This window comes from Aquarana catesbeiana, linkage group LG11, assembly GCF_042186555.1.
Source record: "Aquarana catesbeiana isolate 2022-GZ linkage group LG11, ASM4218655v1, whole genome shotgun sequence".
Taxonomy (NCBI): Eukaryota; Metazoa; Chordata; class Amphibia; order Anura; family Ranidae; genus Aquarana; species Aquarana catesbeiana.
In genome coordinates this window covers 71,716,752-71,742,638 of record NC_133334.1, presented here as the reverse complement: position 1 = coordinate 71,742,638, position 25,887 = coordinate 71,716,752, and the positions used below count along the sequence as shown (strand labels likewise).

The window sequence follows — 25,887 nt, the reverse complement described above, 5'->3', positions numbered from 1 at the left end:
TCGACTGGACTGGTCCGACGGTCTATCAGACGGACTTTCCGAACAAACGGACTTGCCTACACACGATCACACCAAAGTCCGACGGATTCGTACGTGATGACGTACGACCGGACTAAAATATGGAAGTTGATAGCCAGTAGCCAATAGCTGCCCTAGCGTCGGTTTTCGTCCGTCGGACTAGCATACAGACGAGCGGACTTTTCGCTAGGAACTGGGTCCGGCGGAGTTCCGACGAAGATTTAAAACATGTTCCGAATCTAAAGTCCATCAGATTTTTGACCGAAAAAGTCGAAAGCAGGGTGCCTTTGGCCAATCATGGCTCAGCCGTATGTGTGTATTAGTGAGGATTATGCAGGTTAGTTAGTGTATTGTGCATTCAGTCAGTTTAGTGCAGTCAGTGTAGTGTGAATAACATAGTGTAGTTGTAGTGCTACTGAAGTGTTGTTGTGTACAACACTTCTGTGTCACCACCACCAATTTTTTTTCATTAATATTTTTTTTTTGCAGTATCAGATTCTGTTGCTGCATTATTTGTACTCCCCCTTCTGTGTCACAGGTGCTATTCCTTCTACGTCAGCACAGCAGTGGTATACTTTATTTTTTATTTTTTTTATTTTTTTGGTGGTGCAGCAGCACTAAGAATATTTGGGGCATAATTGCTGTCCCGCCTTCTGCGTCGCAAGGATTCTTCTTTCTGCGTCAGAAGTTGTTCCCTTTTTTTTTTTTTTTTTTTTTGGTCTTTCTTAATTTTTCTTACATTTATATTTTATTTTAGTTATTTTTCTGCAGCAGCAGTAAAAAAAAATTCCCCACAATTGCTGTTTAAAAAAAACTATAATAAAACAGTTTATGGTACACCAAGCAGAAAAGTATTTCACTCAAGCATCATATTTCCATCCCACACTCTATAAAAAAAAAGTTATAAAAATCCCCCCAAAAAACCCCCATCATGTCCGAAATGCCAACAAGGAGAGGCAGATGCTCACAGGCCACTAAAAAAGGGCAAGCAGCCTTTGTGTCTACAGTGAAAATTGGTGGTCGTGGACATGGTGCATCCTCTGCAAGTGGGGCACGCTTCTCCTTTTTTTCCGGTGCTGGCCGTGTTATTGAGCCACAACATGCAGAAGGGGCCCGATTTTTTTTTTTTCTTGTAATTAAATTTTTTGTTCTCATTTTTAACAGCAGGGCCCGTTCCAGCCCATTAGACTACCCAAGTACCTATCTGCAGCCCATGCCTCAAAAAATCCTGACAAATGTCCATTTGTCATCATGTGTCGGTCCATGCCGCGGGGAGGGGGGCTTTCGCCCGCTGAGGGGAGACAGAGGAGGCAGAGGGAACGCAGCGCTGAGGCAGACTGTGTGTGGACCGCCCCGCCCCGCCCCCGCCTATCCAGAGACAGGGAGACTGTAGGGAGGTGGGGCGGACACTGAAAAATAAAGGTCAGCAGACCAATTGAGTGAAGGCGGTGGAGGATCTCTCCCCTCTGCATGGAGTACATGCTATCCCACCACTACCACCCCCCCTCCAGTACCACCACTACCACCGCCACCACCTCCCCTCCAGTACCACCATTACCACCTCCACTCCGGTACTACCACCTCCACCTCCCCTCCAGTACCACCACTACCACCCCCCCTCCAGTACCACCGCCGACACCCCCCTCAAGTACCACCGCTACAACCCCCCCTCAAGTACCACCCAACCCCCCCTCTCAAGTACCACCGTTACAACCCCCCTTAAAGTTGAAATCAGAAACAGAAATGTTTTACTTTGTTGTAGAGTGGGAAAAAAAAAAATAGTATCAAAATCATGCTTTTCGGGGGGGGGGGGCCTTCATGATTTCTTGCACCGGGGCCCTGAAGTTTCTAGTTAAGCCTCCGTTTTGGAGTGTAATTGGGAGTATGCATATGCCGTGTGTGAGAAATAACTTGTTATTATGACAATTTTGTGTAAAAAAAAAAAAATAATAATTTCTTAATTTTCCCAAGAATTGTGGGGAAAAAAATTACAACTTCAAAAAACTCACCATGCCTCTTGCTAAATACCTTGGACTGTCTACTTTCCAAAAAGAGGTCATTTGGGGGGTATTTGTACTGTCCTGAATTTTCATGGCCTCGAGAAATGAGATAGGCTGTCAGTACATCAGGTAGGATCAATTTTTTATGATTTGCACCACAGCTTGTAGACTCTATAAATTTCACAGACTAAATAATATTCACTAATTTGGGTTATTGTTACCAAAGATATGTAGCAGTATAAATTTTGGCCCAAATTTATGAACAAAAATACATTTTTTGCAAAATTTTATAATAGAAACTAAATTTTTTTTTTTCTTTTAAATTTCGCTCTTTCTTTACCTATATCACAAAAAATAAAAAACTCAGTGGTAATTAACCACTTCCTGACCAGAGCATTTTTTGAGATTTGGCACTGTATCGCTTTTATGCATGGCCGCGCGACGCTGTACCCAAACAAAATTGACGTCCCTTTTTTCCCACAAATAGACCTTTCTTTTGGTAGTATTTGATCACCTCTGCAATTTTTACTTTTTGCGCTATAAACAAAAAAAGACAGACAATTTTGAAAAAAAAAGCAATATTTTTTACTTTTCGCTATTATAAATATCCCCAAAAAATAAATTAAAAAACGAATTTCTTCCACAGTAGGCCGATATGTATTCTTCTACATATTTTTCTTTAAAAAAATCCCGCAATAAGTGTATATTGATTGGTTTGTACAAAAGTTAAAGCGTCTACAAAATGGGGGATAGATTTATGCATTTTTATTATAATTTTTTTTTTTTTTACTAGTAATGGCGGCGATCTGCGATTTTTATCGGGACTGCGACATTATGGTTGACAGATCTGGCACTTATGATACTATTTTGGGACCACTGACATTTATACAGCAATCAGAGCTACAAAAAGCCACTGAATACTGTATAAATGACACTGGCAAGGAAGGGGTTAAACACTAGGGGGCGATCAAGGGTTAAGTGTGTTCCCTGGATGTGTTCTAACTGTAGGGGGGATGGGCTCATTTCAACATGACAGACAGCGAGCAATAGATCCCTGTCATGTTGCTAGGTAGAACAGGGAAATGCCATGTTTACCCCCCCCATGTGAATGGGTATCACGTACATCGTACCCCTACCCATTTACCAAAAAAGTGTCAAAAAATAATAACCACAGCAAACTGTTTTTGACAAGTTCTTTGCTAAAAAAGAAAAAAAATGTCCCTCGATGTAATCCATCGTCAATCACGTCGCTCACAAAAAATAGAAGAAAAAAACCCTGCTGTCACCTCATGGGCCTTCTGCCTCCTCTCTGCTTTGACAGCTCTTATATAGGCAAGGGATGGGGCCACCTGACTACATCTGCCCCCTTCTGATGTTATGTGTTGTCATGTGACGTCATAAGGGTGCGACGCCACCGGGTGACGTAACCGGGGGCCTCGCCCCTTGCCTATATAAGAACTGTAAAAAGCAAAGAGGTGGCCTCCCAGGACGTAGAGCGTTTTTTTTTGTTTTTCTTTTTGGGTCCGATGGGTGACATGATTGATGCTGGATTACATTAAGGGACACTATTTATTTTTCTATTTTTTAACAAAGGATTTGTCAAAAACTGTTTCCCGTGTTTCTTACTTTTTAACACTTTTTTGGTGAATGGGTAGGGGTACGATGCACCCAATACCCATTCACATAGGGGGATGTCGGGAACAGGGGGCCCCCTTGTTAAAGGAGGCTTCCAGATTCTGATAAGCCCCCCCTTGCAGATCCCGACAACCACAGCCCAGGGTTTTCGGGAAGAGGCCCTTGTCCCCATCAACATGGGGGAGCAAGGTCCTTTGGGGTGGGGGGGCGCAGAGCCACCCCCTGCCCCAAAGCACCCACCCCCCATGTTGAGGGCATGTGGCCTGGTATGGTTCAGAAGGGGGGTGCTTGCTTGTCCCCTCCTTTTCCTGACCTGACAGGCTGCATGCTCAGATAAGGGTCTGGTATGGATTTTGGGGGAGACCCTTTGCTATTTTTTTTTTTTACGTTTTGGTGTGGGGTTCCCCTAAAAACCTGGGGGGATACCCTACGCCGTTTTTAAAAATTTTTTTAAATCTCTATTGCCAGGAGCCGGCTATACATTACAGCTGCGAGCAAGTTTAAATTACATTTTTCCTTTAGAAATATAATTATTGCTGCAGCATGTTCTATCCATTGCACGGATGCGCTACTTTACAGGCAGACTAAGGGGACCCCCAGGCACTATATTTAGAAGAATTTTTCATTTTTATTGTTTCACTTTAAGCATCATTAAAATCACTGCTCCTTTAAAAATTATTGTTTTAAAAACTGCGCCTTTAAAAACAACATTTAAAAAAATATATATATATTGCATTGATACATGTCTCCTGGGGCAGTACCTGGTTCCCCATACACTTTTTATGGCAATAATTTGCATTTAAGCCTTTAAAATGAGGACTTTTGATTTTCCATGTTCGTGTCCCATAGACTTCAATAAAGTTTGCATGTTCGCTAGAACTTTCTCCTTGTTTGAGATGTTCTGGTGCGAACCGAACCAGGGGGTTTTCAGCTCATCCCTAATTTTGAATAGATTGTTTACATGAAAATCCAATAATCCTATTTTTCAAACAATATTTTGATCTGTCATTCGATCGCAAAATATGGAACAATACTGCATGTGTTGCATCGATTGGTATCTTAACCGATAATAGATCACTTGTTTACGATAGTTTGTATCTAAACTGATCACATTTGGCCACCTCAAGCTATCTGTATATTTTTTACTTATAGAATAAGAGAAGCAGCCTTTTTATTATTCTTCAGATTGCCACCCATCAATGGCCGCCATCACTGAGCTTGTCTCCAACTTGTCTATTCTGTTCTCAGCATTTAAGTACAAGCTAGCACGATGTTGTACCATATTCAGATTTCGACTGCAGAAGTTTAATCTTGTATAATCAATGGCTGCACACAAATGCTCCATTAGGGTGGTTAAAGCTATGACAAGATTTTCTGCTGTCACAGTCCCCTTGTCACCTGATTAGATGATGGCTCCATTAGTTTGAGTAGTTATTTAGTAATAGGTGTTCTCATAGCAGATAATGGATATCTGTGACAGGGATCAGCATCCCTCCAATGCACTTTACAGAAAACCGCAACAAGACAGTTGATGAACTTAAGTGGAACATTAGATGACTTATGTATACTTAAAATTTTATTAAGGAAGTTAAATATCTCCGTAGGATATTTCTCGTTTAAGGGCATCACCCTGTGGCATATTAAAGGCTTGAATACACAAGTGCTGTATGCACAAAGTATCTGAAATTCTTCTTTTTAAATTTCCACCTTGGATCCCATTGTGTACCAAGCTATGGTCTGCTTAGGGAAGCCTTTGGAAGGAGTGACAGTTTCTGTATCTTTCAGAAGCCACAGTCAATGTCTACCTCTGCCTTTATACAGTATGCATAGGTGTGCGCAGGGGGTGTGCTGGGGCACAATCTAATCACCCCCGTGTGGTGCAGTTTCCACCTGCTGCCCTCGCCAACCCAACAGAACTGCCAGCTTCCATTCTCTCTTCTCCCACCAGCTGCTGCTGCATGCACACAGGGGGATGTTTCGGGATGTCATTTACCGGCCTCTTCATTTTATAAATGAACACAGTGAGTGATCAGTACTGATTTTTCACTGTGTCCATTCATAACTGAAGCATTATAAACCGTGTTCACTATGCTTCAGTTTGTGAATGCACAGGAAGCCGCTCAGTACAGAGCACTTACCATTTATTCCCCGTCCAGACTCCAATGTCTGTTTAGACCCCTGATATTTCACCAAAGCCCCCCAACAGGGCTTCCTAAAAAAATTGTTAAAAAAAAAAAAAAATACTAAGAAAAAAAAAACTGTACTAAATAATAAAACTAAATAAATTAGTACAAAATAATTAAAAAAACTACCAACACCGTCCACTGCCCTACTGCCTTACTGCCACCAATCTTTGCCCTACTGACACTGTTCATGTGTGTTAATACATTTTAAAATGCTTTTTACATGTATTTATAAGAGTGTGTGTGTGTGTGTGTGTGTGTGTGTGTGTGTGTGTGTGTATATATATATATATAATTTACTGTACATGCACACACACCACACACACATGCGTGTTTGAGCTTTAAGGTGTACACCCTAATGCAACAGGCTGTACACACCTATGGCAGTATGTTATCAATGTTTACAAAGTCATTCAGCTCAATACACCATTGTATCCAATTGGGGGGCTCTGGTAATGCCCGCAAGCACCCCCTTTGCTGGCCTGCATGTATAAAAGCTAAAATACGCAAAAGGGCTTCTAATTATTCTATTAAGCAGAATTACAACTGCAAACAATTATTCTATAACATAATCCTTTGCTGAAATGCAACAAACCGATTTGCATGATCATTTCTGATACAGTCCAAGAACGGTATCTGTTATGCTGGTGCAGCACCCCCTCCCACCCCCGCCATAGGAGTCCATGCGGCTGGCATCCTTAAAGGGGCCGGGAGCATGGATAGGGAGGGTGGAAGGGATAGAGGGGGGCTGCACCCATGCGCCCACAATCCACGCACCGCCACTGCTCACATACATACATACACATACTAGGGCCAGTTTAAACAGAGGTCAGTAAACCTACCAGCATATCTTTGTATAGTTGGCGAAAACACACACAAGCACAGAGAAAACATGCAAACTCCATTCAAATGGTGTCCTGGCCGGGATTTGAGCCAAGAACCCAAGAGCTGACCAATAATCTACTGTGATAATTACCTTCTCCATAAATCTTACTTTTACAGCTAAGCCCTAGGCTTAGCCCTCTGAAGTCTGTAGATTCTTATTCTTTTTAACATTGAGGAACCCTTGAAAAAACTTTCCAGACTTGGGAATGCCCTGCAAATAAATACTATGTTTACAGCTCATGGTCCATAATTGCGATGGTCAATTTCCCATTGACTGATTGATTATTCTTCCCAAATTCTCTTTAATTTTGCTGTCAGTGGAAAGAATCACCCTTACAAATAGCTAAAAAGATCATTGGCGTCAGTGGAGTTGATTTACTAAAGGCAAATACTGTAGACTGTGCACTCTGCAAGTGCAGTTGCTCCAGAGCTTGGTAAATGAGGCAAACCTTCACTTTGAAAAGAGTAACCATTCACATGCAAGAAAAATAAAAAAAACAGCATTTTTGCTTGCACGTGATTGGATGATGAAAGTCTGCAGAGCTTCTGCTCATTTACTAAGCTCTGGAGCAACTGCACTTTGCAAAGTGCACAGTCTATTTGCCTTTAGGCCCCTTTCACACTTGTACGACCTTGACTTGACTTTGCAGCGCAACTTTGAAACAACGTCGACACGACTTGAAGCAATGCCTGTGTAATCTTGAGGTCTATTTACCTCAAGTTGCATGAAAGTTGGGCCAAAGTAGTGCAGGGACTGCTTTGAAATCGCTGCGATTTGAAGTTGCACAGATATAAATGGTACTCATTGGAAATCATGGGGTACGACTTGTCATGTGACTTTGCAGTCCCAAGTGGCAAGACAAGTCGCACAAGTGTGAATGGAGCCTTAGTAAATCAACCCCAGTGGTTACTTATCTGAGAAACAGAAATTGCCCATAGCTCAAGGAACCCCCCAACAACTTCTGGAAGAACACTAGTTGAGAAAGGCTGCTGTAGAATAATGCTCTCAGGCTCATGGTGAATACAGTTCAATGACAGCTTCCTAGTGGGCTCGCTCAAGTAGGTTCGAACTAGGATCTGAGTATACCTGAGCTCATCCCTAATGATCGGGAGACAATCTGCATGATTTTAGATCAAGTGATCATTTGAAATTTGTTAACACGCACTCGGAAATTGCTGCACATAGGGTTTCGTCAAGCACTACATTCCTTTTTAGGTCTGCACTCTCTCCATAATCTTCTCAACTCTTGGACATCCAGCAGGGCTAGGGAGTGCAGACCACGTAAGAGTGTACTGATTATGATTGTATTAAAAGGTAAAAAAGTGTGTGAAGAGGCATCAATGTGCAGTGGAGATCAATGTCCTTTTTTGTTGGTTCTTCTAACCTTTCCAATTTTTTTTTTTTTGCTTTCTAAAGAATGACCCCCAAGCTATATTATGAAGAGGGAGATTGGTGTTATACAGGGAGGTGATTGTAAAGTGTCTCTGGTCCTCCATGTTCTGTTCGAAACTCCTGGAGAACTTACAACAACAGATCGCTCACCTAGGTGCTACCTATTGCCTAAAGTGGAATGCAAGGTCCATGCAATGTTTGCTTTTTAAATGTAGACCCTCTCCCATAATACAATGCTGACTACGGCCCCTTTCACAGGGGCGTTCTGTCAGTTTGTTTTTGACCCATGATTAAATGGATCGAAATTGGATGGCACTTATCCCTATGTGCAGCTGGGTTTAAGTGGAGGTGCGTTCAATGACATCCAGGCTCATGGGCAGCACAGTGGCTAAGTGATTAGCACTTCCTCCTAGCAGCACTGGGGTCATCAGTTTGAATCCCAACCATGGCATGGCCTGGAGTTTACATGTTCTCCCTGTGCCTACATCGGTTTCAGGGTACTCTGAATTCCTCCCAAATTATTAATTATATTTACCATTTCTCCAGCTCCCTGAGTGTGTGGGTGACATCATTCTCCTGTTGAAGAGATCCTAGAGAATTATGAACACTCCATATTTTGTGATAGCAAGGTTTGGCCAGCTGTACATTTTCCCCCTATCTTGCTGGAAGGAGGATTATGTCACCCTCATGTACAGTAGGTGCCACAAGGGGAATCCAGAGGAAAGATGAGTATATTATTTAACCTGTGTTTTTTAACACTTGCAGGTTAAAAATTGTATACAATGCAGCTTACCAATCATTAGATGTGATGGCTGCATTCGTTTTCTTTTTTTAGCCTTTTCTAATTCATTTTCACCCGGAGATCCAGCCAGTAACACACTTTCAGTGTTAGGCCTCCTGCACACTGGGCATTTGCCCGGCTCTTCTAAAAGCTTTTTCTCTTTTCTCCTGCCATTATTGCATCTCCGTAATCATTGATGTTTAATATATATATATATAATAATACCTTGGATTACGAGCATATTTCGTTCCAGAAGAAGGCTTGTAATCCAAAGTACTCGTATATCAAAGCGAGTTTCCCCATAGGAAATAATGGAAACTCAGATAATCCATTCCACAGCCACTGCTTGTCTATGCAGTACCGCATGTGGCCAGGAGTGCCAGAGAGACACTCGGAAACACTCCGAGATGCTCGAAGACGCTCAGAGACACTCAGGAACGGAGTGTCTCCGAGTGTTTCTGAGTGTCTCCAAGCGTCTCTGTGTGTCTCCGAGTGTCTCCAAGTGTCAACGGCGCCCCACACCTCTGGCCAAATGCAGTACTGCACACTCCAACGGCTTGAATCCTGCTCGTCTTGTGAGATAGCACTTGCAAAGTGAGTAAGGATTTTCTTAAAAAAACAGCTCGTATTGCGAAACATTTTTAAACCGCGTTACTCACAATCCGAGGCGCCGTTGACACTCGGAGACACTCAAAGACACTTGGAGACACTCAGAAACATTTGGAGACACTCCGTTCCCGAGTGTCTCTCTGGCACCTCTGGCCACATGCGGTACTGCATAGATAAGCATAGATAAGCAGTGGCTGTGGAATGGATTATCCGAGTTTCCATTATTTCCTATGGGGAAACTCGCTTTGATACACGAGTGCTTTGGATTACAAGCCTTCTTCTGGAACGAAATATGCTCGTAATCCAAGGTATTACTATATATATTTATATATTTATATATATATATATATATATATATATATATATATATATATATATACATTTATCAATCTTTTTTTTAAATGCAAGCAGTTTTAATACCTGAATTGGACCTGGTATTGGCCACTTGCAGTCCCCTATAGCAGGGCTGGAGTGTGAGAGGAAGAAGCAGCACAAAAAAACAATCAGTACATGTGCCTACAAGAAGCATGCTGATAGGAGGAGAAAACAGAAAACAAAATGAGAGATGTCACTGTACTGCATCTCTTTTCACTGTCCGGTCACAGGCTGGGGGCGGGTCCAGGACAACCTATGCTCAGAGGCAGTGAGTTGAATGATGCTGGCCATAAGACTGAGGACATCTAGTGGTAGGAAAAAGTACTGCTTTGAAAGATTGAAGGTGAATATTGCAGTAAAAGCTGGTTTATTGTTATTTTATGTTTTAACATATTGTTATTTTTTTATTTTATTTTTTGGCTCATGTCCTGTGTAAATATATTATTCAAATGATTTTACTTTTGCCTGTTTTAGAGTGCGTTTACCAACAATGACATCATGTTTGTCAAAATCCACTGTCCGTGGGATACGCTGTGCAAATACGCCGAGAGGATGAACATCAGGATGCCTTTTAGGTATATGTCTTTGAGTTCCTTTTTGATCCAATTTTTAACACCTGTGGTTTTATCTGAATTGTAATGGGCTCATAACTCTGTATAGAATCATGGGAAACACATCAAGCTGGAAAATCTGTTGATGGGATAACAAGCTCCTCTGATGGTCAGCAGTGCTCATTATCATCCCCTGCGGAATCCTACATGGCCTGAATCCCATACGCCATTTTCAAATCTAGCACATCGCTTACAAGGATTATAGTAGCCCTTGGGGACAGCTATTTTTATCTTACACTTTTGCTTTGTACTTCCTTATATAGGGTAAAATAAGAGATGCTTTCTAGAATGTATGGCTAAGTTTTAGGCTAGGTTCCCATTTGTGCGATGCAGGAAAATTGCGTGCTTTTGCAGGCGCTTTGTGGTGCCATTAATTCTTAATAGCACCCCAACACAAACTTTGCTAATTTGCATAGGAAAGCATGTTCCAAAAGGCATGGGAGCACAGTGCCATGCATTTTAATGTGTGCTTGCACTTCTGTTTTGTAATTTTCATGCATTGAGAAGTCCATTGAAATGAATGGGTAACATTCATGCAATCGCTCCTGCATAGGTGTGAGCGGAGCCTTAGCCCTCATTCACATGGGCCTTCCGCATTCAAACCTACTTGGGTTTAAGTGCACTAAGGCTGGATTCACACCTATGCAGTTTTAGTGCTCTTTGCATTTTGCAGATTTGCAATACAGTCCATTTAAGATGATTTCCTATGGAACACGTTCTGTAGTGCAAATCTGCAAAATGCAAAAAGCACTAAAAATGCATAGGAGTGAATCCAGCCTTAGATGCATTTCAAAGCATTCAGAGTATCTAACCTTCCCTTGTACACACAGCATTCTATTTATTTCTAAATGCATCTGAACTGAATACACCTATGTTTAAGTTAACAATGTAAAATTATTCCATTTAGGTATTTATATGCATTTAGAAATGTCCTATAATTGCAAATTAAAGCACTTCTTCAGTTGTCTATTAAAAAAATAAAAGTCAGCAGCAACAAATCCTGTAGCTACAACAACACAAATCACTCACTAAATTAGCAGGTGAGTCAGCGCTCCACTGGCAGACAAATAGTCATTTAAAATCCATAGAGGACATATGCAAGAGGGTGGTAAGCTTGATAGGAGAAAAGACATGTGCAGTTACTGGCAGCTCCTCGATGGGTATCAAGGCACGTAAACAACAAAGGAGGGCGCCAGATCAATATATGTCAAACACAAACCGCAATTTATTCTGAAAATTCATCTAAAAACGCTGTATACTGCACACAGGGCTGGTAGAATGGAGCAGTGATTTTTCTCCTGACGAAGGAGGCGGTGCCTCAGAAACATGTTGCAGCCCCCCCCCCCCCACACCTGTTCTACCAGTCTGTGGACACACTGACAGTGGCCTGTGTTAGAGCTCCGGATGCTCCTGGCCTGTGCAATTGCAGCTACTCTCCAGTCCATCGAGATCGCTGCTCCATTCTACCAGCCCTGTGTGTAGTATACATCATTTTTAGATGTAAGTGTTTTCAGAATAAATTGCGGTTTATTTTTGATATATACTGATCTGGCGCCCTCCTTTATTGTTCACAAATCCTGTAGCTGCTGACTTTTAATAATTAGACATTCACCTATCCAGGGATCCAGCGCCATACTCACCCGGCTGGTTTCTTCACTGCGGGCAGCCGGCTGTGACTGCTGACGGCTTCCCAGCCGGCTGCTCACCGTGCATGTGGAGCCGTGCTGTGCTATCTGATTGATCCTGCAGCTTTTTGGGACCTGTGACGTGTCCCAGAAGGCTGCGGGAGGGGGCAAACTTTCACTCTGATCCCTGTGGCGATCTGACCAGAAGTGGGAGAGCGGGTACCTGTAAAAGCAGGTACCCATTCCCCCCCCCAAGAAAAATGTTGTGCCAAATCTACAGAAGGAGAGGGGGAGGAGGAGGAAGAGCGGAGCTTCCCCTTTTGGGTGAGGTTCCGCTTTAATCACATGGCCATGTGAATGAGGCCTTAGAGTGAGCCCATTTGCACTTTTACACACATGACTTGTAGTACAGGAGCAGAATTACATTTTTTTGGCCCCATAGACTTTAATGGGTGCACCTAAAAAACATATACATTTACACACATTTTCAAGTGTTTTTCAGGAGCTCCTAATAAAATCTATGGGGTTAAAACCGCACAGTCCTGCCCCAGAAGAAGTTCACATAATTTTTAGAGTGTCACACAACAAGGGACACAATAATTAGGTGTTAATGGGCCCATTGAGAATAGTTGGATTCTTCATCTTGAGTGTTGTCGCACTTTGGGAATTGCATGGCGAAACGCTCAAGTGTGAATAGGATTAAGTGTTAATTAATCAGGTTTTTATTGCTGTCTGAGGTCCTGCTTTCCCCTTCCTTCCTATCTGTCCTGGTGACCATTGTTGCTGGGTATCAAAATGAGGGAAAATCCAAAATGCTGAGTTGTCACCAGAATAGGAACAGAAGAGAAATTTTCCCCGGAGGACACTTGTTCCAGTGACAGCTGTCTAAGAGGGGATGTCCTTCACTTTGGAGAGATTTATGATGGTCATACATGCTTCAATTAATGGTTGATTTTTTTTCTGATCAATTTCTTCCAATAGGAATAATCAATCTATAACTGACAACCTTTTTGATCGATGTGACACACACATGTGGTTTCGACTGATAGTAAAAATATGATTGTAATTTATGATTGTAAATTAGAGATCGCACCTCTGTTTTCACCATGTAATCTCACAATCCAGTGATGGTGAACCTTGGCACCCCAGAAGTTTTGGAACTACATTTTCCTTTGATGGTCATGCATACTGCAGTGTAGTTGAGCATCATGGGAAATGTAGTTCCAAAACATCTGGGGTGCCAAAGTGCGCCATCACTGTTATAATCTAATTGATCGAAATACGTTCGTTTTCATGAACAAAGTATCTCAGTGGTGCTAGTCAATGCAAAACGACTGAAAATGTCCACCCTGGCTGATCAACTCCGATTTATATTGAGTCTAAGGCTGGGTTCACACTAGCTGTGGCCATGGCTCACAGCAGGGGGTCCGGTGCATTCCTGTTCACCGTTTCAGGTGCGAATCAGGTCTGAATTTTTGGCTGAATTTCCACCTGAAACGGACCAGAAGACGCACAGGGCCCTTCTGCAATTCTGCTCCATTGATAGCCGGTCACACTCTCCTGTCATGTGATTTCACACCAGTGTAAACCCAGCCTCAATCGATTGAAAAGGAAGTTATAGATTTTGCCATATTAATTGAAACATTATTGATCAGATAATAAATTTGATGCTTGTGTTGCCACCATTAGTCTCAATTTGTGTATTTCTGGGACAGGAAAACTACCCAGTGGGATACAGACAGCAATAATAACATTAATAATAATAATTATAATAATAATAATAATAATAAATAATAGAAAAATAATAGAATAATAATAATAAAATAGAGGACAAGGCTTTTAAATATTCTCCATTCTATTTAAAACACAAAGTCTTAACATTAGATACTCTATAAGTATAAATGTAATTTCATACAATGAATACAGACCTCCATATAGTAAGATGATATAATAAGGGTGTTTGCTGCATTGAACTGGAGGAAAGAAAAATACAAGTATTTTCTGCAACAGCCAATCACATGACAGCTGTACCAGTTAGGTCAATTATGCTCACCCTGTGGAGCCCCCAGCACCAGTAATTTTTTTTCTGATATCTAAATACATTTGCTGTTGGTACCCCACAAATTGTTTCTAAAGGCTCCTTCATACATGCGTCAGCCCTTACAGCCCCTCTAAAAAAGTGACCCGCTGTTTGATAAGGTGTTCTCTGCAATCACGTGCATTGTACTCGGTTGCAGGGTGGTTGCAGCACAGTCCCATACACTTATATAGGTCACGCTCTGCAGCGATTTCCCCTGTGGAATGTAACCTGCTGTTTAATATTTGCCACTGCCATAAAGCAAAGCATTGCAGCCGCGATAGATGAACAGCCCTTTATTTTAGGTAGGCAGTCAGCGGACGGTAAAGTCACCTGATTTTACCACCCTTTGGCCACCCTGATGAACGAGCCCTTAGAAGACTTCTGTTGAATGAAGTTTATTTTTTTTAAAAATCACAAAAAAGCCAGCATGCCAAACTGAAAATCCTGATAAAAAATGTACCCAAAAAGTCAGAAAACAAGAAGTTCCATATCAGAAAAACAAGAACACCCACTTTTCTTTTTTCTTCCAGCGGCCCGCTTTATCATGTTCTCTTGATGAAGAGGACCTCCGCACCCTTGGGATGTCAGTATTCTTGTTTTTCTGATTTGGGACTTTAGTAAACTTTTTATCAGGATTTTCCCTCTGGTGTGTGTTTTTTTTTTTTTTTCCACACCATTTAGCCCTAGATCCACCCTTATAAAGGGGCAGGCAAGAAGTCTGTGCAATATGGTTTGATGATAGAGAAATAAGATATGTGGCTGGTTGCTATGACCAACTCTATCACTTTTCTTCTCCAAATTTTGAAATTACAATACAAATGTGCATAATATTCAGTAGAGAGTGAAAAAATTGTGTCCAAGTGCCCCCTGCTGGACAATTATGTATGCAGCACTCTACAGAAGCTAAATGTATAGCAAACCACAGGTTATCCTAGCTTGGTTGGAGTATATAGCAGGAGCTTCTCTTGATTTTTTCACCTGCCATACCAATTATTTATTGTTTATATAGGTGTCAGCTATCATTGTCTCTTTACAGAGATTTGCCTTTTTGTACGTTCATACCAGGTTTGCTACATGAATGTGATTGTAAAGAAGGTGTCCCAACTAGAAATGTGGGTGATGTAACCCCATTACGGGGGCCTCTCTGCCTCTCTAGTTTCCTAAGTTAATTCTTCTAATTACACAGAATGCCCAGTGCATTAACAGCAATCATATAAATGCTCCCAAAATATATATGCCTTCAGTAGGGTTTATTTACTAAAGTCAAATAGACTTTGCACTTTGCAAAAGCAGTTGCACTCAGCAAGGGCATTTATTCCAGTCCTTACTAAATGAGGTGAAGCTTCACTTTGCAAAGAATACCCAATCACATGCGAGAAAAAAAAAAAAACAACATTTTTGCTGGCACATGATTGGATGATGGAAGTCAGTGGAGCTTCCTCTCATTTACTAAGCTCTGGAGCAAATTCCCTTGCAGGGAATTCTATGAAGTTTATGGAACCAAAAAAACTGGAAAAAAAAGTCCATGCCCCTTTCCATAAAATGAACAGATGTGAACCTGACACATAGGAAACCATGTTAAATGGAGTGTAATGTGTTTCTGCAAAATGCAAAACACACTAAAAAATGCATAGGTGTGAACCAGGCCTAGAGGATGGAATTCAAGACAAGGGCACACAGTCATTCAGTCATTTTACTTTCATTTGCTTTCCACACCATTCATCTTGGCCAGCTAGAAGGTTAGAAGAGTCCAGAGGTTGGTAGCCAATGCATCTAAGGTTTACAGTTCCAGCCTTACTCCTTGAACCTTTTTCACTGTTGTCAATAAATGCACAAATTGGTAATCAAAAATGACTTGTTAAAGGCTGGGTTCTAGTTAACTGTGCAGCTATAATTGTTGAAATTGCAATATCCATATGGTCTTTGACATACTTATATTGTCAACCCAAATCCATTTTGGTTTAAATACTCATGTGACGCTTCAGCTGACTTGTGCTGTTCTTACAGGAAAAAATGTTATTACACTGACTGGAAGAGCAAAACCATGGGCAGGTTGGTGGGTGATGCTGTTTTTTATTTCGCCAATTACCCATCCTGCAAAATCAATCAAACCCTCCCATTAGCAGTTGTGAATTTATGCTGTGTATAGCTTTGCTTCACTTTTAGGGAGATACTGCACTTAAATGGTGACCATACGTTTGAGCGTATGGGAAGGACGGTTTGGTAATTAAGACAAGAAAACTGCCATTCAAGTGTTGGAAAATACTGTGGACATTTACATTTAGCAAACTTTAGACAAGAACTCTTTATTGCCTAAAGGAAATTCCAATGTAAATAAAATGTTTTTCGGTTCTCCTGAAAATTTTCTTTCTTTTATCACTGCCTAATAAAACCTGTAGCAAGACCTTGTACTTGCTATTGTACACTTAAGGGTTGATTTATTAAAACTGGAGAGTGCAAAATCTGGTGCAGCTCTGCACAGTAACCAATCAGCTTTCAGGTTTTATTGCCAAAGCTTAACTAAACAAGCTGAAGTTAGAAGCTGATTGGCTACCATGTGCAGCTGCACCACATTCTGAGTGCTCCAGTTTTAGTAAATCTCCCCTTTAGTTGTTGCCTATCTTATGTATATTAGTTTGTGACTGCGTTGATTGAAGAACTAATAATTAGGGATGAGCCGAACACCGCCCCCCTACCCCCCCCCCCCGGTTCGGTTCGCACCAGAACATGCAAACAGGCAAAAAATGTGTGTGAACATGCGAACACTGTTAAAGTCTATGGGACACTAATGTGAAAAATCAAAAGTGCTCATTTTAAAGGCTTATATACAAGTTATTGCCAAAAAAAAGTGTATGAGGACCCGGGTCCTGCCCTAGGGGACATGTATCAATGTAAAAAAAGTTTTAAAAACGATCGTTTTTTCAGGAGCAGTGATTTTAAGAATGCTTAAAGTGAAAAAATAAAAATATAATATTCCTTTAAATATGGTGCCTGGGGGTCCCCTTAGTCTGCCTGTAAAGTAGCGCGTCTGTCTGATGTGTTTTACAATACCGCAGCAAAATGACATTTCTAAAGGAAAAAATGTAATTTAAACTTGCTCGCGGCTGTAATGTATTGCCAGGTCTTGACAATATAGATAAAAATCAAGGGAAAAAAACTGCATGGGTTCCCCTCCCCAGTCCATACCAGGCCCTTTGGGTTTGGTATGGATATTAAGGGGAACTCCACGCCAAAATTAAAAAAAAAAAGTGTGGGGTCTCCCCCAAAATCCATACCAGGCTCTTCAGGTCTGGTATGGATTTTAAGGGGAACTCCATGCCAAAATAAAAAAAATATTGGCATGGGGTCCCCCCCAAAATCCATACCGACCCTTATCCGAGCATGCAGCCTGAAGGACAGGATGGGGGGGCAAACGCCCCCCCTCCTGAACCATACCAGGCCACATGCACTCAACATGAGGAGGGTGCTCTGGGCCTCATCCCCACAACCCTTGCCCGGTGGTTGTGGGGGTCTGCGGGTGGGGGGCTTATAAGAATCTGGAAGCCCCCTTTAGCAAGATCCCGGCCCCCCTATGTGAATGGGTATAGGGTACATTGTACCCCTACGCATTCACCCAAAAAAAGTGTAAAAAAGTAAAAAACACAAAAGACAGTTTTTGACAATTCCTTTATTAAAAAAAGAAAGAAAAAATTTGTCCCGTCATCTTCAATCATGGCGCGCGACGGACCAGAAAAAGATTAAAAAAAAAACTCTGCCACGATGGCACATGACATCAGAAGGCGCAGGGTCACTCACCGGTTGGCACCGCCCTTGCCTATATAACAGCTGTCACCGCGAAAGACAGCAGTCGGTGGGACACCTCCCATTGAGGCAGTATTTTTTTTTCTATTTCTTTTTTTTCGGGTTCATCGGCGCTGTGATTGAAGATGGATGGACATCGTGGTACACTTTTTTTGTTTTCTTTTTTAATAAAGGAATTGTCAAAAACTGTCTTTTGTGGTTTTTACTTTTTGACACTTTTTTTTTGGAGTAATGGGTAGGGGTACAATGTGCCTGATACTCATTCACATAGGGGGGCGGGCAAGCGCCCTGGTATGGTTCCAGGGGTGGGTGCTCGCTCGCCCCCCCCATAACCTGGCCTACCAGGCTGTTTGCTCGGATAAGGGTCTGGTATGGGTTTTGGGGGAACCCCCACGCCATTTTTTTTATTTTGGCACGGGGTTCCACTTAAAATCCATACTATATCTGAAGGGCCTGGTATGGATTTTGGTGGGGGACTCCCACAACTTTTTTTTTTTTTTTTTGACGCTGGGTTCCCCTTAAAATCCATACCAAACATTAAGGGCCTGGTATGGATTTTGTGGGGGGGACCCCCGTGCAATGTTTTTTTTAATTTTGTCACGGGGTTCCCCTTAACCACTTCAATACACTGTGTAATATATACTACACTACCTGCACTGACTGAATATAGACTCTGCACTGAATATCTAGTCTACACTAAATGAAGAGTATATATATATATATATATATATACACTAGACTGTATATGTATATGTATATATATATATATATATTACACTGCCTGCACGCTACTAACTAACCTGCCTGCCTAATCTAGCTCAATCTACAGTATCTCTGTCCACACACTATACAGCCGCTATGTACACAGCCTTATATAGTGTGGGGTGTGGACATAGTCCTCCTGAGCCAATTGAGCCCCCCTACCTTTGCCCAATTATGGCTCTCGCAGCAGAGCGCGCTGTGATTGGCCAAAGCATGCAGGTCAGTGTCCAAAGGATATTGACAAAAAACAAGCATTAAAATATAGTACATATGAAAAAACTAATATAATAAATTAAATCCAGATTTTTTAGTGGACAGCATATCCACCATTTTGTGAGTGGAAATTATACATGTGCAAGGAGATGGTGGTTTACTGGGATGTATGGGAATGCTTTAGCCTGTGAATTTATATTATTTTATTCTATCTCGTGGGTTTATAATACATGGCTTATATTTCTTATTAATAGAACCAAAATATATCCACGCTAGATCAAAAAAAAATTTTAGGCAGCTACTACAAAATTGCGATACCAGCAGTGAAAACTAAAATAACAAGAAAAAAGCTCAAAATAATTACATAGAAAACAAACATATGTGAAGGTCCATAACAGTCCATATGTGAAAAAAATCTTCTTTTCTGTGAGCTTATGCCAATATAAATGTACAGGTACAAACACCTTTATAATTAAAAATCTATATAAAAGGCCAAAGTTCACCCATTGGCAGTGCATACACCCAAACCTGAAGAGAGTTCCGCCACCATGTAACACCATTAACAGAGGCCTCTTACTAGATGTGATGGACCATAAAATTATAAATGGTCAAACTCTCTTTGTTTATAAATTCCTCCAATGACTCCAATGACTCCCAGCTCCTCCACTTTAGAAGATTACCACCAGAGAAAAAAATATACTCCAGTTAAGTACGTTAGAAACTTAAGCCTTTTATCACATCCAAAAAGATTTTACAATGGTATATCAAAAATTGCACCTAATAACTTCATGGTGTACAATCACCGCTTTAAACGAAAGCAATAGCAGGTGGACAGCTTAGAAAAAAAGCTGTCACGTCATCACGCACGAGCGTCGTCATAGCCAGCATTTTTTCTTAAGCCGTTCCTCAACCCTCCTCAATTGCTTGGGCTTGGGACCAGCATGCAGAATGCAATAACACACGTGCATAGTCAATCTGCTTGGTATGTCTCTGAAAGGCCTCATTTCTCCAAGTCACGGTGTATCTAGTAATAGTTAGTCATGTTCAACTGGACTTGTTGTAGATATTTTTTATAGCTTATCCAAGTCACTTGTTCATTTCTATGAGTCTCAGTAAAATGTCCCATAATTTATATCCATATAGGTAGTACCAATAGGTGCTTTTAAGTTTTTTATTACCAATAAACTATCTTTTAAATAATAGATGAACTTCATTTGTTTTGTAATACAGTTTCTCTATTAGCCATTTAATACTTCTGAGTAGCATGACAATGCACATGTTTGCCCACAGTATTCCAGTATAGCCTTCATTTCACAGATTACTCTTTCCATACATTATGAAAATAATTGAATTAGTTCCTCCTAACCAATCTGCTTTTCATACCTCTCAATTATGCTTCAACAGGATTTCTAGTAAAACAATGAATTTTAACTATTTTAAGTGCATAAATTCACAACTGCTTGTAGCCTTTACCCAGAACTGCTTGTGCCTGCTTACCTTAGTAATCCTTAGAATGCAAATTCAAGCTTGTAAAATGCATAAATCTAACTTGCCAAAAAAGCCAAAATCATGACAACCATGCATTAATTAAAGCTTTGTCTGTAGCTCATTAATTTCTATTTTGAATTAAGTTAATAAAACAATAACAATGGTTTGTACAGTTATATTGGGTACCTGATAATGATGATGTAATTATGTTTATTGTGCTAAATTCTGCTATATTGATATGGTAAAAGGGTGACGGGGCTAGGAGGAGAAGGAAGTAGCCATGCTGCATGAATGCTTCCATTATCCCTTTATGAGCTCTAGGCAATGATATTGTAGTAGTTTGACATGCCCAAGTTCTTGGCATCCGTCCCATCTCCTTTATTTCACCCTTGGGATTCAGATCAAATTTATAGTTCAATAAAATTTATTACTGCAAACAACATGTGGAAAATAAGCCCACACAGTTCTGCCTTTTGTCTATATGTTTTGGTTAAAAGAAACAAACAAAAAAGAATGTTATTCCAGGTAAATTTACCCAGGTTAGTCGAACTGGATTCCTTCCGAATTCAATTTTAGATGGTATCTCCATAGACCTGCCTAAAATAATAACTTGGATTTTTAAAGCCTATGTTTATTTAATTTCTAAAATAAAATCAGCACAAGGGATGGTACTTACATTGTATGAGAAATGTCTCCTATGTTGGTGCCTACTCTCTTCTTTTAGGCCTCATGCACACTAATTATTTTTAACATGTTAACCTGTCTGGACTGGTCCGACGGACAATTCGACCGTGTGTGGGCTCCATCGGACCTGCAGCGGACTTTTTCGGTCGAAAATCTGATGGACTTTAGATTTGGAACATGTTTCAAATCTTTACGTCGGAACTCTGCCAGACCCAGTTCCTATCAAAAAGTCCGCTCGTCTGTATGCTAGTCCGACGGACAAAAACAGACGCTAGAGCAGCTATTGGCTATCAACTTCCTTATTTTAGTCCGGCCGTACGTCATCATGTACAAATCCGTCGGACTTTGGTGTAATCGTGTGTAGGCAAGTCTGTTTGTTCGGAAAGTCCGTCGGAAGTCCGCCGAAAGTCTGTCGGATAGAACGTCGGACCAGTCCGGTCGAAAAGTCCGCCCGTGTGTACGCTGCATTAGGGGCGTATGGCTTTTTTTTTTTCTGCCTCTAAACTTTCCTGCATGTTAGCCTACAGTATGTGCCCATGCACACATAGGTGTTTAGAGGCAAAAAAACTATGCTACCAGTGTGCCCAGGAGAAGCTGCGTTTTGGCATAAAAACCGCATGATGCGTGTATATACTTCTAAACATGGGTTAACTCAAGGCGCGTTTAGCACTTGAGTGTTAATTCATTTCAATAGCCAGAATAAGTTGTTATTTTGACCAATAAAATGAATTAAAGCCCAAGCTCTTGATACACCTAAATGCGCCTAAAAATGCTGTTGCCAGGAGGAAAGGCGGCTAGGAGAGATGGCAAAACATCCAGTGTGCATAAAGCTATAAACCTTCAGTTCTCTGCACTCCTACATAGCCCTGCAGTGGTAATCTTCCAGTGCTACAGGGATTAATACAAGCCACTGGACATGGTACAGGCACTCATCAAAAGTGCTGACTATGGCTGCCCTTTCTCCTCCCCTCCTCCTTTCATAAAAGCTGTACTATTAGTTACTACAATGAAAAACGCTCTATGAATGGAGGAGACAAACCTTATATCCTCTGCTCATCCTCCTCCTCCTCCTTTCATTGCTGGAAGCTATAGTACAGCTTCTATGAATGAATGAGTGCCTATGACAGGTCTAGCGGCTCATATGAACCCCTCACAACAACAGTAGATTACCGCTGCAATGTTACGTGGCGGCGGGGGGGTTATGTTTTTGTCAGAGGAGTGTAGACTTCACCAAATACAGCAGCCACGATGTCCCCTGTGCCGATTTAAAAAATAAGTAATTGTAAGCTTTGCATATCTTACTGTAGCTAATTGACTCATGTACCATAATTCACGTGTGGGTATTTGCCTACATTTGATTTTTATTCCCCTACCAAAATGTGCAAAATAAATTGTGATACAGCAGTCTAATTTCTTGGAAGAAATCTAACCATCTTTTATTGTAGCATCTGAAATTAATTGTTTTGTTTTTTTCAGTGGAAACCAAATAGATGCAAACGTTCTCTTTCCAACTGTCAGTTTTTACCGTTCATTTGTAGTGCATAGTCCTGGCAGTTTTCAGTGTGAGACTCCAGGTGCCAAAAACCAATGTGTATAGTATATCTGGCCAGGGTTTTAGAAAGTAACAATGTACGCCTTTTATTTCCAGTGCAGAAATCAATGGGAAATCCAATTTGTTTGCATTGTCACAGGAACAGGAGGTGAGGCGAAGTCTGCCAATGTGGAAACCTGTTCTGGTTACAACTATTTAGGAGGGGATATCTTCTTTCTTTCAAGAGATTGCCTCTTACTTCCTGATATGTCTCTGGGACAGGGAATTAAGGGAAATCAACTTAAGAGGACACAGTTGGATCAAAATGATGGAAGCCTTACTTAGGGATGATAAGAAATTCTGGAGAAACCCTCTAAACACTGCTACAGTGTCTTGAAAAAGTATTCATACCCCTTCAAATTTCTCACATTTTGACATGATAGAACCAAAAACATAAATGTATTTTATTGGGATTTTAGGTGATAGACAAATACAAAGTGACACATAATTGTGAAGTGGAAGTAAAATGATAAATAGTTTCAATTTGTTTTACAAATAAATATGTGAAAAGTGTGGTATGCATTTGTATTCAGCCCCCTTTACTTTGATACCCCTAACTAAAATCTAATGGAAACAATTGCCTTTAGAAGTCACCTAATTAGTAAATAGTGTTCGCCTGTGTGTAATTGAATCTCAGTATAAATACAGCTGTTCTGTGAAGCCCTAAGAGGTTTGTTAGAGAACCTTAGTGAACAAACAGCATCATGAAGGCCAAGGAACACACTAGACAGGTCAGGGATAAAGTTGTGAAAAAGTTTAAAGCAGGGTTAGGTTATAAAATAAAAAATATCCCAAGCTTTGAACATCTCATGGAACACTGTTCAATCCATCATCCAAAAATTGAAAGAGTATGGCACAACTGCAAACCTACCAAGACATGGCCGTCTACCTAAACTGACAGGCCGAGCAAGAAGAGCATTGATCAGAGAAGCAGCCAAGAGGCCCATGGTAACTCTTGAGGAGCTGCAGAGATCCACAGCTCAGGTAGGAAAATCCACAGGACAACTATTAGTCGTGCACTCCACAAACCTGGCCTTTATGGAGAGTGGCAAGAAGAAAGCTATTGTTGAAAGAAATCCATAAGAAGTCCCGTTTGCAGTTTGCGAGAAGCCATGTGAGAAACACAGCAAACATGTGGAAGAAGGTGCTCTGGTCAAATGAGACCAAAATTGAATCTTCTGGCCTAAAAGCAAAACGCTATGTGTGGTGGAAAACTAACACTGCACGTTGCCCTGAGCACACCAACCCCACTGTGAAACATAGTGGTGGCAGCATCATGCTGTGCGAATTCTTTTCTTCAGCAGGGACAGGGGAGCTGGTCAGAGTTGATGGGAATATGGATGGAGCCAAATACAATGTAATCTTAGAAGAAAACCTGTTAGAGTCTGCAAAAGACTTGAGACGGGTGGAGGTTCACCTTCCAGCAGGACAATAACCCTAAACATACAGCCAGAGCTACAATGGAATGGTTTAGATCAAAGCATATTCATGTGTTAGAATAGACCAGTCCAGACCTAAATCCAATTGAGAATCTGTGGCAAGACTTGAAAATTGCTGTTCACAGATGCTCTCCATCCAATCTGACAGAGCTTGAGCTATTTTGCAAAGAAAAGTGGGCAAAAATTTCACTCTCTAGATGTGCAAAGCTGGTAGAGACATACCCAAAAAGACTTGCAGCTGTAATTGCAGTGAAAGGTGGTTCTACAAAGTATTGACTCAGGGAGGCTGAATACAAACGCACGCCACACTTTTCACATATTTATTTGTAAATAAATTTGAAAAACGTTTATCGTTTTCCTTCCACTTCACAATTATGTGCCACTTTGCGTTTGTCTATCACATAAATTCCCAATAAAATACATTTACATTTTTGGTTGTAACATGACAAAAAGTTGAAAATTTCAAGGAGTATGAATACTTTTTCAAGGCACTGTATATACCCTTTTTAGCAAACTTTGCAATATAAAACAGGAGTTAAATGCATGTACAAGCTGGGATTTGAGCACAGGTATATCTTAATTCTGTTATCTAGGGATGAGCCTAGGATTCTGACTGTAATATAATTCTGTTTGCCAAACTGAATCTCCGGCTGCAGAAGGAAGTTATACTTTTGTCTGCAAAACTACCACCACTGCTCAATTTGACATCTTTCTTATGAAGAAGAAGGGTTTTCCGGCGCTCCAGATTTTGTGATGTCAGGAATGGAATGGTATAATAATGGTTCTAATAGTACATTAATGTTAGAACAAAAGGGGGGAGAAAGAGGAGGCAGCTATCCTCAGAGGGTGTCCATAGCCTCTATGAGCATAGCAGTGAGAAGGAAGGGGGTGTGGAGGCGCCAACTCTGCTGACACTGTCATATGGTGTAGGTGTAATGCATACACTTACTGGTAAGTCAGTTCAGATGGGGTGGCGATGTCCATCGAGGGTTGTGGTGTCCTGGGATGTGCTGGTGTAGAGGTGCAGGCTTCAGTGGCGGTCCTTCCGCTCAGGGGATGTTGTTTCCTGGTTGAAAACGGCTGTACAGCGGTGTCCAGTATGTGGAAGCTCCACGCTTAACCACCCTGGAACGTGGAAGCGGAAGTGACGTCAGCGGTGCACAGGAAACGTTCAGACACAGAAGATTATCTCCTTTCTGTGTCTGGACGTTTCCTGTGCACCGCTGACGTCACTTCCGCTTCCGCGTTCCAGGGTGGTTAGGCATGGAGCTTCCACATACTGGACACCGCTGTACAGCCGTTTTCAACCAGGAACCAAAATCCCCTGAGCGGAAGGACCGCTACTGAAGCCTGCACCTCTACACCAGCACATCCCAGGACACCACAACCCTCGATGGACATCGCCACCCCATCTGAACCGACTTAACAGTAAGTGTATGCATTACACCTACACCATATGACAGTGTCAGCAGAGTTGGTGCCTCCACACCCCCTTCCTTCTCATTGACATCTTTCTTAGGCTAACTGTTAGGAAGCCAGTGACCTCTGGATTCCTTGCAGTCAGCGACACATGCCCACCAGTTGTGAATTAGCTAATGGTTCCTCGCTCTCACACAAGGATGGTATTGGATCTGGCCCATTCCCATGCATTGGGTAGTCATTTAGGGATAGAAAAAAACAAAATAGAGCATGGAGCAGAGTTACCTATCCCAGT

The 25,887-nt window shown here is 41.3% G+C and overlaps 1 protein-coding gene across 1 annotated transcript in view; it reads left to right on the top strand.

Annotated features, from left to right (window-relative positions):
• The window catches only part of ANO3 (anoctamin 3), a 620,027-nt gene that overhangs the window by 302,066 nt on the left and 292,074 nt on the right, over positions 1-25,887 (top strand). The window contains exons 6-7 of the mRNA XM_073604550.1: positions 10,354-10,454; positions 16,203-16,247. Of these exons, the coding sequence (XP_073460651.1) occupies positions 10,354-10,454; positions 16,203-16,247 (146 nt within the window). The remainder of the gene's footprint in view (positions 1-10,353; positions 10,455-16,202; positions 16,248-25,887) is intronic.